Raw genomic sequence first — 12,689 nt, forward strand, 5'->3', positions numbered from 1 at the left:
AGGCTAGGGGGGAAGCCTGGGTTGGATTTGCAGTGTTGTAACTCTAGAAAAGGTTCTGGAGGTATGAAACAATGACAGTATCTTACAGGACTGGTAGATAGTTGTCTCTTCACATGCCCTGCAGTAAAATGAGGAGGATCCGACCAGTGAAGAGTTAAGACCACTCCTTGGTTGCACTAGTTGCTTAAAAACCGTTCTCCCCAAGAGCAGTGCAGTGGTTCCTTCAAATCTGGCTCAGGCTTTGCTCAGTCCTGATATCAGCTGTTAGGAGATGTAATTCCATTGCAGCCCTTCCTTTAGGAGGGATGCTGGGAGGGTTTCCCTCATCTACTTCACCATCTGTTTCAGGGAATTTGCAGGGTTATTTTGCAGCAGCAGTTTCTTGGCTGAAACCAGCCAGTGAGTTTGGAGTAGAGGCATTCCTGTTCTAGACAGCTTATGTGGGCAGGCTGTGCTTCCTCTTCCTAAGGCTGGAAACCTGCTCATGTCGAGCAGAGTCAGATCTGTGTCTCAGGGAGGTGAGACCTTCTGACTTCAGCCTGTGCAGCCTTCAGCCTGGCTTGTGTAAAACCAGTCAGTGCCTGGAGAAGAGGTACCTGGGATTCCATCTTTGATGTGGCTCCTGGTGGTGACCTCTCCATGTCGCTTTTGAAGCTGTTAGCAGGTTGCAGGTGAGAACATCCAAGTATGCTGGGTTTCTTCCTGATGTTGTTACTTTTACCAAGAGAAATTCATACTACTGGGTACAGAAAAGTCCTTTTAAAAAAACTTTGCCTGTTAATTCCTTGTTAACGCAAAACACTTGTTTAGACTTTTTTTTTCCCCCCAGCACAGGGAGCTAAAATACCTGTCCCTTAAAACCCAAAACAACAAACCTGTACATAACTCCAAACAAACAAAAAAACCCTGATGCATTGATTCCTATGTTATATTAGAGTAGAATGACACTGTTGGACCAGACATGGGTTTTGCTATTGCTATGAACGTTGGTGTGATCTGCTCCAGGGCAAGGTGGAGCCATGGAGAAACTTACACATTTATTGTACTTGCTAGTAATTGTCCCTTCCCTGGTGTTTTTTTTTTCTTCAAAGCTCTTTTCAAATGCCAAGTCATTTTTTCAGCATTCCTAAAATATTGGCAAGAAGTGTGCCTGCTTTTGTAGATGGGGAAAACTGATTTTGATAGTGTGACTTGCCCAAGGCTACAGGATTAAATCTTATTCTGAGATAGTGTTAATTTTGGCAACTCTTGGTGGCTGGTTTTGAGCTTTTGTTACCTGTGCTGTACTGATGACAACTTGAGGACAAGTCCTTGCTGCCAGGGCTTTCCGCAATAACAAGGGTCAGAAGTATGTCTTGAAGTCCAGAGCACATGGTTAAAAAGTAGGGAACTGCAGATGTTTGGGGTTTTTCTCCAAGAAGTATTAGGAAACAGTAAGTTCTGGGAGTAAGCTGGTGGGTCAAGAAGAGAGCTTGGTGGTGTCACTGGGCTGAACTAGAGCAGAACTCATCTTCTGCTAGTGGGACATGCACGTTATGGGTATACCCTGTGGGCAGGAAAGGCTTTACTCAGACCTTGTGTCTTACTAGTCAGTGAATAATCTAGACACACTTGAATTGTGTCTTCTGCAGAATTGCTCATTGAATACATACCATTGAGTGCAGCTGACCTTTGGTATTGTGAACCCACTGAAATTGGTGGCCTTTTATAATAGGTAGAAAGCTGTTTTTTACCAGAGACATGCAGTCAACCAGTTTCTGTGATGCTTGCCTCTGTGAGAACCCTGTTGTGGTAGCCAAGGAGCTCCTGGTGGTCTTCGGTACCATTGAGCTACAGCAGTGATATTAATATTTCTTCCATCTGTCAAAGGAAACTGAGGCACAGAGTGTCTGGGTAGGAGCTGTATTGCAGACACATAAATGAGAAGTTGTCGAGCAGGATGGAAATGTACCACCAGTGGCTGTTAATCCTATCACAGCAATCTGAGGTGTGACAGTCATATGTGATTCATTGCGGTTGCTTTTGGAGTTTGCCGTGGGCTGTCCGGTTTGGGTGCCTGTGGCTCAAACAGTTAATTCGATTTTGCTTTTCTGTAAGGTGGGTCTAGCTGCCACCCCCTTCTCACAGTTTTTGCCTGTTTCCTGATGCTCCTGTGTGCTGTTCCAGCTCTCCTTGGCCACCAGTTTGCTTCTTGGACGGCTCTTGCTGTTGTATCTCTAGCAGCTTTGGCTCGAGTGAATAATCCCAGCCAACTTTGGTGATTTATATCGTGCTGCATTTCTCCCCTTAACACTGGTGGATCTCACACATGGACTGCATTTCTGATTGGGATGTGGCAACCTAACTGTTGCCCTGAGCCCTGATCTGTCCATTCTTTTGGGTCACATCCCTCTCCTTGCTGTGATATCTTTTGAAGGACGGCTCACCATGCTACTTCCATCCCTGCCCTACCCTGTCTGTGACTGATCCAGCGCTGTGGGACAAATGCTGCAGGACACTGATGCTTGGCAGTTGTGTTGGAGCAGGGAACCAACTGCCTTTGGGTACCCAGGGTTTATGTGTCCTGCTAGAGGACCTTTTGGTGAAACATGAAAGGCTGGCAGGTGAAGTGGAGGTCCCCAGGTTCACATAATCTGCCTTACTGTAAAATGTCAGCAGCTGTTTATCAGTATTATTTGTTCCTCCTGGTGCTGTGTTCTCACTTTGTCATGCAAATGGAGCTGGGTAGGCTGATATTTCAGTGAACTTGCATCGTCTTATTCAATCAAAAAGTTGCTGCTTAGAGCATCAAAAGAAATTGCTTATAAAGAATATGGTAATATCACTTTGGATTTTTTAATGTAATAATTGAAGATAATTTGAAGCATTATCTGAGCAAGGGAAATGGGCTCTGAAATGGTACATGAAGCTAGAATAAAAATCAAACTGCTGTCTGTTCCATCTGAACATCTCTGGGCACCTCTCTGAAAGCTGCAGACTTAAACAGCAAGCCTTTGACTGAGGAGTGTAATTCACAGCTCTTGTATAAGGAGGTAATATATTGTCCTACCCAATTACTATTATCAGGCTAGATGATAGTTGAAGGAGTCCCTTTGTATTCGGGTGCTCTTATGGGGCTGAGCAGGGCCCGAATGTCCATTCTGAGAAGCTGCTGCACTGTCCTTCCCCTCTGCAATAACCTACTACCAGCTTGTAGCACCAGCTGAAAATACCACATCTGTAGGTCTTTAGTGTGTGGTTGGAGTAAGGGGAGTGTGGCTCTTCACTCAGCAGCCTCTGGCTGAGGGCTGAGATATCAGTTATGTGCGAGTGGACTCATATCCGACTGTCCTGATGGTGATTAGTCAGTCATCACTTCAGGGAACCGGAGGGGTTTTGTAATGGACAGATGCACTTCTTGTTGGCATTTGATGTGTCCAACTTGAAAACACGAGTGACTGCTTAATTTTAATTTATCCATAGCATCGTAAGCTCTGAGAGGTGAAAACACTAGACTGTTACCCATGGTAGTGTATGCTGATAGGCTTGAACTCTTACAGTGCTGCTTTTCCCTGAAGCCGTTGGCACTGTGTATTAGTGGAGAAATGCTACTGCAACCAATAAATGGAGTTTCCCAAGCAGGTTCTTTTTTTCCAAAGTGTGGTGTCCTGGTTGATGTGAGCCAGTGCAGAATAAAGGTTCTGCGCAGCTCGTGATCTAAAGGGAAGCAGGTTCTCGTGGCTTCCCAAGTCATGACCAAGAGGAGGATGAGAAATCTAATGCTGCTTTACATCACCAACAGGATATGACACTTGCTTTAATCATATAAATGTGCCCAGAGGCATACTGGTACATCTGTGCATGTGTGTTCTTTTGCCTTTTACTGTTTTTTTTACTACTTTATTTGCTTTTACGATTTTTTTGAGGAGGTAGTAAATTATAAAGGATGCATGTATGAGGGCAGAGGGATCTCAGCTTACTCTAACGCTTGTTCCAGGCACAGTGGTATGTTTTGCATGTGTTGCAGTATGCCAAAACGGATGGCATGTGGCACTCACTTTATTTTTCTTTGCATCCAGGTTCACTTCCCTGACGTTGAACGAGTGGAGTGGCTGAATAAGGTGAGGAGCTTGAACTCAGCTTCTGAGGCCATCTGCTCTGAGCTGCATCGCAGCACAAACTCTGCGGCCAAGTCTGAGAAAGTTATCACATCACTACAATACGTCTCAATCCTATCAAAGTCTGTACTTAAGTCTTGATGCCACTTAAGTCTAAAGTTGCCACTGAGGTTTTGGTGAGAGCCAGATGTGTGCCTGGTTGATACAGGTTTGATGAATTTGACCACAACGGTTCATTCTGAGATTAAAAAAAAAAGGCGAGTGTGTTTGTGTATATATGTAGGAGTATATATATGTGTACACATGTGCATATACATATGTGTGTATGTGTTATTATTATTTTAGCAAAAGTACTGGCATCTCCCCTTACCAGAGAGGTGCTCCCCTCAGCAGGTATATTCCAGCTCTCATTGGAGCTGGACGCTGTGTAATTCAAAGCAAACCAGCTGAACTTGCAAATTAGCATCCAGTGACTATCCTGGTTTTCTTTTTAGCAAACTTCCTTTTTGGTGTAAAAGCTCATCTCTCTCTAAATAAACCTGACTCCAGGGAACTTTGTCACACTTCAAAGTAATTATGGACAATTTTGCTTTAGAGACTTTAACCCTGGACTTTGCTGGCTCAGCTTCTGTGGTTAGAATCAGTCAACAGAATCACAGAATCAGTTTGGTTGGAGGAGGCCCTTAATATCATTGTGTCCAACCATAACCTAACTCTGACACTAAACCATGTCCATAAGAGCCTCATCTACACATCTTTTAAACATCTCCGGGGATGGTGACTCCACCACTTCCCTGGGCAGCCTGTTCCAATGCCTGACAGCCCTTTCTGTGAAGATTTTTTTCCTAATATCCGATCTAAACCTCCCATCATGCAACTTGAGGCCATTTCCCCTCATGCTGTGTTGCTGAAATCTTACTCTTCACTTCCTAAACCAGATTTTCTTTCTGAGGAACTGAGATGGATCCTTCCATAAGGATGACTTAAGTACGCAAATGTGACTTGGTATTTTAAAAGGGCAGACATTAATAGCTGGATGTTCTGTAATGTGCTTGTCTGTTTCTCAGCAAAAGGTGTATTACACAAAGAATCGTCAGTGTGTTTCTGCTTTTGCTGTTCTTTAGGTCCTCGTACAGGCTTGGCCATACTTTGGGACAATCATGGAAAAAACATTTAAAGAAGTTCTTGAACCAAAAATCAGATCAAAGAATGTACATCTGAAAACCTGCACCTTTACCAAGATCCACTTTGGCGAGAAGGTAGTGTGAATCCTTTGCAACACTTGCAGTTCAGTCTTTTCAGAAAAGTTCAGATACACTGGGAGCCTGATGTTCACCTCTTTAATTGCTCTGGGTGTTTAACAAAGTGGTATTGCCACAACACTGCTGCCTCCTTTGTTTCTTCCTCATCTTGACTTGAGTGCCTTCACCGTGAAGCAAAGAGGTGTCTCATATAGAAAACACATGCATCTCTTCTCATCAGCTGTCAGTATCATGGGACTGGAGATAGAAGAAGGGGCATGATCCGCTTTTTATTCTGTTATACCCGTGATAGGACTTATTCAGTGCTTCCTAAGGTTTGCAGCATGAACTACTTGCAAACACCCTTGTACTTGAGGACTGCCAAAGATGTTCACACTACCTCTTTGAGGGAAAAACTTGTGTGGTTTACTTCTACTTTGCATGCAGTTGTGCTAAGTCTTTAATGAATGCTTCTGTACTCAAATTGATTCAAGTGAGTAGGACTTTTCACTTGGGCTTAACTTGAAAGGTATTAGTTATGTCATATCTTGTTTGTCTTTATTTCAGTGCCCTAGAATCAACGGAATAAAAGCCTACACCAAAGAAATTGATAGAAGACGAGTTATCCTAGACCTGCAGATATGGTAACATTGCATCGTTGATTATGTAGATTGTTCTTAACTTGGGGCCCATTTGACACCTGCATGTGAGTTGTCATGCTGGACTGGACATGTGGTCCACTAAGATCAGCATGAAGGGGAGCAGTCCTTATCTTATATCAGCATAGAATGGTATGAGATAATCTGTTCCCCAGATGGATGTGCTTAATACTTAGAGACGTGAGATATTGTGCCCTTAAGTCAGAAAGCAGTGTCACCTGCACAGGTCTAGGTGTTACCTGCTCTGGCCCATCATTGCTGCCGTATGTGTAGGAATGTGTCCCCTGCCTTTGCCATTCATGGCAGTAAGAACCCAGATTTTGCAATTGTATTTCCTGCTCTGACAGCTCTCAGGCATGGAGGTGATTGGTCTGTCTTGCTCCACTGTGGTTCCTCTTCAGTCTAGCCTCTCCAGTTCTTCCAGAACTATTTGTGCTATTTATTTTTAATTCCTTCCCCTAGATTAGTCCTGTTGTTTTACTCACTGTTTCTTCCATGTGCCACCCAACACATTTGCTTTTTTTGATTACAGCTGTTCTCTGAGCAGAAAACTGCCTCTAGCTTTATTAACAACAACAGAATTAGATAAAACATTTGCTATCTCACAGGCTGTTTTGAATGAGCTTGTGTATTTTGTTAACATCAGAGCTGCTGCAGAGCTAAACTCTCTCCTGGTTTAGCCTGGAGAATGGAATTACTGGGGGAATTACCACTTGTATGCTGCTGTGTCCCTGTAAATTTAGTGGGTGACTGAGCTGCCTAATTTAAATGGTTTTTCTTCATGGCATTGCCAGAAAAAAGCAGTGGGAAATTACGAAGTGTCTTGGCAACAGCACAGAGCTGCTCTGAACTGTGCCTGCTGCTTAATGTGGCAATGGCATGGCAACATCCCAGCCCTGGCAGAGCACCACTGCTCCCTGAACAGTGACATGTGTGATTTTCCACCAGAACACGTTCTGCTGTAGTGCTGTCAGTGAAGTGCTCTTTGTAATAGCCAGACCAGTTTTAGGGACTTTGGCACATCATTTGTGCTTTCCCCATTGAGATCGAGGGATCTGATGCCTTTAAGACTCTGCAGGACATTGCTGCTGTTCTCTGTTAAACTTCTCCAGGCTGCTTCTCCTACATATTCATTTTTGGTGTCTTTAACAATCCTCTGCAGAGGGATTCCCCCACTTCCTCATTCCTGTCCCTCTGGCAGCCCCATCAGCATCTCCAAACTGGCCAAACACTTCTGTTCCTCATCCTGACAGTAACTTAACCTGAACTGTCATCTGATAACCCAAATATTTTCTGTATTTACACAGGAGTGTTCGGACTACCTGGTCTCTCTGATGGGGGTGTCTTCTCCTGGGCTGTGTTAAGGATCCAGCTTCTCTTATGTTAATAAATTAAGTTTATGTGAGGAAGCCGGGTGTTGTGCGTTGTAGAGTGTCTGCAGGAGGCTGTGTGTTACTTCCAGGAACAGGGAGAAGCACATCTATGAACAGTGGTGTTATTTACATGCTTTTTTTCTGGATTACCAAAGGAACTTTCTTTTTTAAATTTTCTTTAATCAAAGAAATGGGCAATCTTCGCTTTTCTGGAGTGAGGCAAACCGCTGTAGCCAAATAGGCTCTCTTAGGTATGTGAACAGCAGCGAGTGTCTGCACTAGTGCAGCTGTGGTTGGGAGAAGAGCTGGTTAGAGGAGATGGACTTGAGCTGCCGCCCTTTGCAGTGCCTCTCGGTCACGGCGTGCCAGTGAGGCTTCAGTGGCTGGACCTGTCCCCACAGCTGTCACAGCTCTGGAGAAGAGGGACATGCTGTGGGTGCAGTGTGGTGCCCTCTGCAATGCCAGAACCACAGTGGCTGGCTTCCCTCTCTTGGGTTAGGTTTCGGAGGAGCGTAGCTATGTTCCAGTGGACATTAAACGATTAATGTGTCTGCATGTTATGAACATGACTCCTTTGCCTCGGTGCTTCCTAGCTGTAATTTTGTGGGTGTTCCCTTGCTGGGGAACCCACGTGAGCGTGGCCTGGTGGCTGGTTCACTGATGCACGCATTGCTGGCTGGGGAAGCTGCAGCAGGAAGGCTGAGCAGCCACTTCAGGCAGGGTGGGTGGCTCTCCTGCCTTGGCAGCAGCTCTTCTCTGAGTTACCCTCTGTGTTAGGCAGTGCCAGCATCCAGAAGTCTCAGCATGTTCTGTAAATGCTTCACGCTTTCAGTCTCACAGCAGCACAGGAGGGATTTTTTTTTTTCCTCCAGTTTTATCAAGGAGGCAACTAGTCTCTGAAGCCCAGAGTCTCTGATTCGGCCAGGGAAAAACACAGGAAAAGGGCAGGAGTAGAAAAAAAAACCCTTTTCCCTCAGCCTTCTTCTGTGGTCTGTATGGAATCATTTGTGTAGTTTTAATAGTCACTTGTAGATATACTTGTAGATATACATCAAGTGTTTTGTTTGATTGGTTTGTGCTCCTGATCTCCATAACATGATGCGGCACTGAACAGTGGTTCGGGTCTGTGCCATGTGAAGAGCTTCCTCTCCTCTGTGTTAATTTTGCATCATTTCCTTGGGAAGTGTGAAAAATAGCGCTTAGTGGTCCCTCACTTGGATGGGCAGTAACTGTCAGCAGAACCAGTGATGCAGTAGATCTGGTATTGCATGAAATCACCAAAAGGAACTTGATAAGCTGCTTTAATTAAATCTGTTAACAACAACTTACATGTCCATAGCATCAGAGCATTGGAAATGGTTTTGTAGATCACTATCTAATTACAGTCTTGACTGTCCCACGTGAAAGGACTACCACTTGAGTTTTTGACAGGAAAACCGAGGCTCAGAGATTACTTATGAGGCACAGAGATCCTTTGGCAATGGCAGGGAAGGAGGCTGTAAGTCTTCTTTCAAAATCTTTTTCTTGGTCCCTGAGATGATGTAAGTCCAGTTGTGTAAATTTTGTCAAGGCTTATAGGACCGAGCAGAAATGTTGAGATCATCACTGCTTACCCTTAGGTCTCCTGTACAAACAAAGTTTGTAATTTATCAGTCTGAGGATCCTGGTGTCTGTGTTCTTCTCATCTGTCCACTTCCCTGCACAAATATACCTGTTCTACAGCTTTCACATGATACATAAGAAAGTATTTGGGTTCTTGCAGTGGCTAGATGAAACAAGAGATCCCTGCCCCAAATCTGAAATATGAGATCCCAGCTGGAAGTGAACTGGCCATACCCTGAGGATCTCCAAACAGTTTGCCCTGGATCCAAGTCATGCATCTGTCCCCTGAGCACAGGGAACTGACAGTTGCATTCTACAAATGAATTAATGTCAAAGCACTCCAGAAATATTCTCCAGAAGTACATTTTTTCAAAATGGGAACATTTCAAGTTCAGCCACTTGACCACCTACAGCTGCTCTTCTTCTCACTAATTCTGCAATTGCCTGAGCTGCTGTGTAGCCATATAATAATTGACTGTAATCACCAGAGTTTCAAAGTATTTGAAGGCACTGTTACCTCCCAGAGAATATCTAGTAATCCAGTTGCTTCCTATTTTGTTAATCCAATTTAGTACTCATAATTTTTCACAGGAAATGTTCTGAATTTTCATTTCCATGCTCTTCTGTGGCATGTACAGTACATGAGATGTCATAGAAGAATAGTGTAATAATTAATCTGTATATATTAATAAAAAATATGCATGCCCTGCAATTGGCTCTTAAAAGAGCATCTCTGGAGTTCCTAACTGGCAAATTTTCAACTCTGGAAAGACAGTCTGGTTGGAATTGATGATCCTGATGGTCTCTTCCAACTGAAACGATTCTGTCATTCTATAAGAGCGGTAAAGACTCCTCTGACATCCACACTTTAAAACACAAGTGCATGTATTGAGGTGTTACTGGAGAAAAGAGACATCTGGAGTGAGTGGGGGAGAGTTTTGGACTGTGCAGGAAGGCATAAAGTTATACATTGAAATACCACAACTATTGTTTGTTATGTTGGACACTGGCAACAGCTGAATTAAATCCTCTTGGATTAATTACTGCAAACTGAGAAACTAATTTTGGCTTCTCATTCAGACTTTTATTGTGACAAAGCTCTATTACCACCTGGTGTAATGAGATGTAAGATAATGTCAAAATTGTAGAACTTAATAAACGTAAAAACAAGTTTGTTTAATTATGTAACTAGTTTATAAGGAAGATTATGTTAATTTTGGCATGGCCTCTGAGGTAAGTTATTTAAGAAATCAGAATGCTCTAACATTAAAAGCTTTAATTTGTGTGTTATGTGCTTTTAAAATTCTGCTAAGTGACTCTGTAAACAAATATTCAAGAAATTTGCTTGTAAAAATGGAGATGAAGTCACAGGGTTACACATTCTTGGCAGGGTTTTTTTGGGGAAGGCATCTGTCTATGTGCAAATTGCAGTGTGAATTAGTGGCAACTGCAGCACTATTTGCCCATATACCTGTGGTCAGAGCAAAAATCTTGTTCTTTTCCTTTGATTATGGGGGGAAATTACACACGCAGGCAGCAAGCACAGCACATTCACTGCGCTGCGGTACCTTTACACCTCGCTTTACCTGCAGGGTGTTTGTGTGTCTGCGTCCAGAAACAGCTCTTCTCAAAGCACTGAAAGGGAACCTGGTAGCTCCTGTCAATTGCTTTCTGCCAGAGGCATCAACAAATCTGCTAGGTCCTGCTCCCTGGGGAGTGGCTATTGGTTTTTGCATAAGGTGATGTTTGTACTTTTATTAGTTTAAGGTGATTTCCAAATTGTGGAAGTACCGCACTTATTTAAAGCCTGATGTTCTCCATGGCAACTGACCAAAATCTGATCTGAGTTGTTCTCTTTGAATTCAGCCTCAAGGAAAACAGGTTATTTTTAGTGATGATTTTGTCCTTCAAATGGGCTTTTGGGTTTTGAGCAGGTGTGATCTGTGGACTTTTGGGTTGTGGGCAAGGGGGAGGACCCCATATGTGATGGTAAGATGGCTCTGCATCAGCTTGGGAGCTGGGTCACCAGTTTGTGGGGTGTGATCAGGCCTTTGGCAGAGAGGAGCAAGAGGGCACTTGGCTGGTGTCCTCTTGGTACTTTGAATTTTGAATGAGCCTGTTGATGCTCTCCTTGGAGCATGCTTGCCTCAGCCAACTGCCAGTCTGAAGAACAGAGAAGAAACTTGACATACAGATGTTGCTTTGACATTTTGCAGGTAGATCAATATCCCAGCTGACTGCAGGGTTTCTCTTGTGAAGACCTGACCATTGCTCAATGTGCTCAGCTTCCCCTTTTCAATTGCTCTAAAATCTCTCTCTGCCTGTTGGGTCACATTGTCAGTCATTACACTCATTTCATTTATACTCTGTACAGCCCAGAATTTCTCAGTGGACTACTGCAAACTGTGGAATAACACAAGAATTTTCTTTCAGTTACGTAGGGGACTGTGAGATTCACATGGACATATCGAAATTTAATCTCGGAGTGAAAGGCGTACAGGTGCGTGGGGTGCCAACGTTGTCTGTTCGACGCTGTGTGTGGTGGGAGGGAGCGTGTCCCGGTGGGGAGGTCATGGTACTTAAGTGGGAAACCACCAGCTAACAGGCTTGGAATGTTTGGCTTTGCCTCCTTGTGTTTTGGCTGGGGAAATGATGCCTTCCCTGGAAAGCACCTAAACACCACTTTTAAGCTTCTTAGTGTGACTCTTAAACAGGGTCAGCACTAGATCATTGAGCTCATGTAGGCCAGATTCTGCCACTGGTGTTCAAAGGAACTGCAGGGTGGCAAAGAATTTCAAAAGAGCCCGTTCTGTCGGGGTATTCGTAAACTGGTTTAGATTAGACCAACAACTTGCTCATGCAATGTTGATAACTAATAGGCAGATCACTCCATTGTATGGCAGTTGGGGTTGCAGGGAGATTCCAGCAACACAGAAGACGCTGCCTGATACCAATAGCAATGGTTTGGGAGAGGGAGTTATTGTTTAATAAGTTTAATAATTTTTAGTAAAATTATTTCAAGGAGGATTTTTAAAATTATCTCCATCACTGAGAAGCTCACAGTTCTGAAGTTGCATCCTGAGAGTACCTTCAGACTCATTTTCCTTGGTCTATTCTGTTTGCAGTTGTATGGGACACTGCGGGTGATACTGGAACCTCTTCTAACCGATGCCCCTTTTATTGGAGCAGTGACTTTGTTTTTTATGCAGAAACCGGTGAGTCAGTAGTGAATTGCACTCTGCAGCCTTCTTGGTACTTGGTCTGTCTTAATGCCTGGATAGGTCTTCAGTGAGTGACACAAGCTGTCCATCACCGGTGACCCAGACTGTGTGGCTGTGAATGCCTCACAGTGCAGGTGTTTGAATAGCAAAATCCTGATTGTTCAATGCTCCCCTTGAGCCTCAAGAGAATGGGAGTGAATTTGCGCTATTCTCCTGTAGTAGTGCCTAAAAAGTTATTGCTTTGCTGTAAGAATGGGAGGACTTTTTGATGGTAACAGCACAGCATCCATTTCTTGGCCTTTGCTGCAACGTTCCTGGCAGGTGGATTTTCCCATTCATAGATATTTAAATGCAGTCATCTTGGAGACCATTCAGTCATGTTTGTGCTTTGAAAGCTTGCCTGTTTAAGGTCACATGCCTTGTAGTTGAATTGTGGTTTAATAAAATATGAGAAACCACCTAGTCTTGTAAGAACCAGTTATCTTAAAGCACATGG

At 43.7% G+C, this 12,689-nt stretch overlaps 1 protein-coding gene across 4 annotated transcripts in view; it reads left to right on the plus strand.

Moving 5' to 3' along the window:
- ESYT3 (extended synaptotagmin 3) overlaps positions 1–12,689 on the plus strand; it is a 50,615-nt gene that overhangs the window by 21,322 nt on the left and 16,604 nt on the right. For all 4 annotated transcript variants that reach the window (XR_010473983.1, XR_010473984.1, XR_010473982.1 and 1 more), the window contains 5 exons: positions 4,059–4,100; positions 5,222–5,356; positions 5,906–5,982; positions 11,406–11,472; positions 12,098–12,187. Coding sequence is in view for 1 of the 4 variants with exons in the window: in XM_065070406.1 (XP_064926478.1) it covers positions 4,059–4,100; positions 5,222–5,356; positions 5,906–5,982; positions 11,406–11,472; positions 12,098–12,187 (411 nt within the window). In the remaining 3 variants the exon portion in view is untranslated. The remainder of the gene's footprint in view (positions 1–4,058; positions 4,101–5,221; positions 5,357–5,905; positions 5,983–11,405; positions 11,473–12,097; positions 12,188–12,689) is intronic.

The sequence above is a fragment of the Columba livia genome, chromosome 7, assembly GCF_036013475.1.
Source record: "Columba livia isolate bColLiv1 breed racing homer chromosome 7, bColLiv1.pat.W.v2, whole genome shotgun sequence".
Lineage (NCBI taxonomy): Eukaryota > Metazoa > Chordata > Aves > Columbiformes > Columbidae > Columba > Columba livia.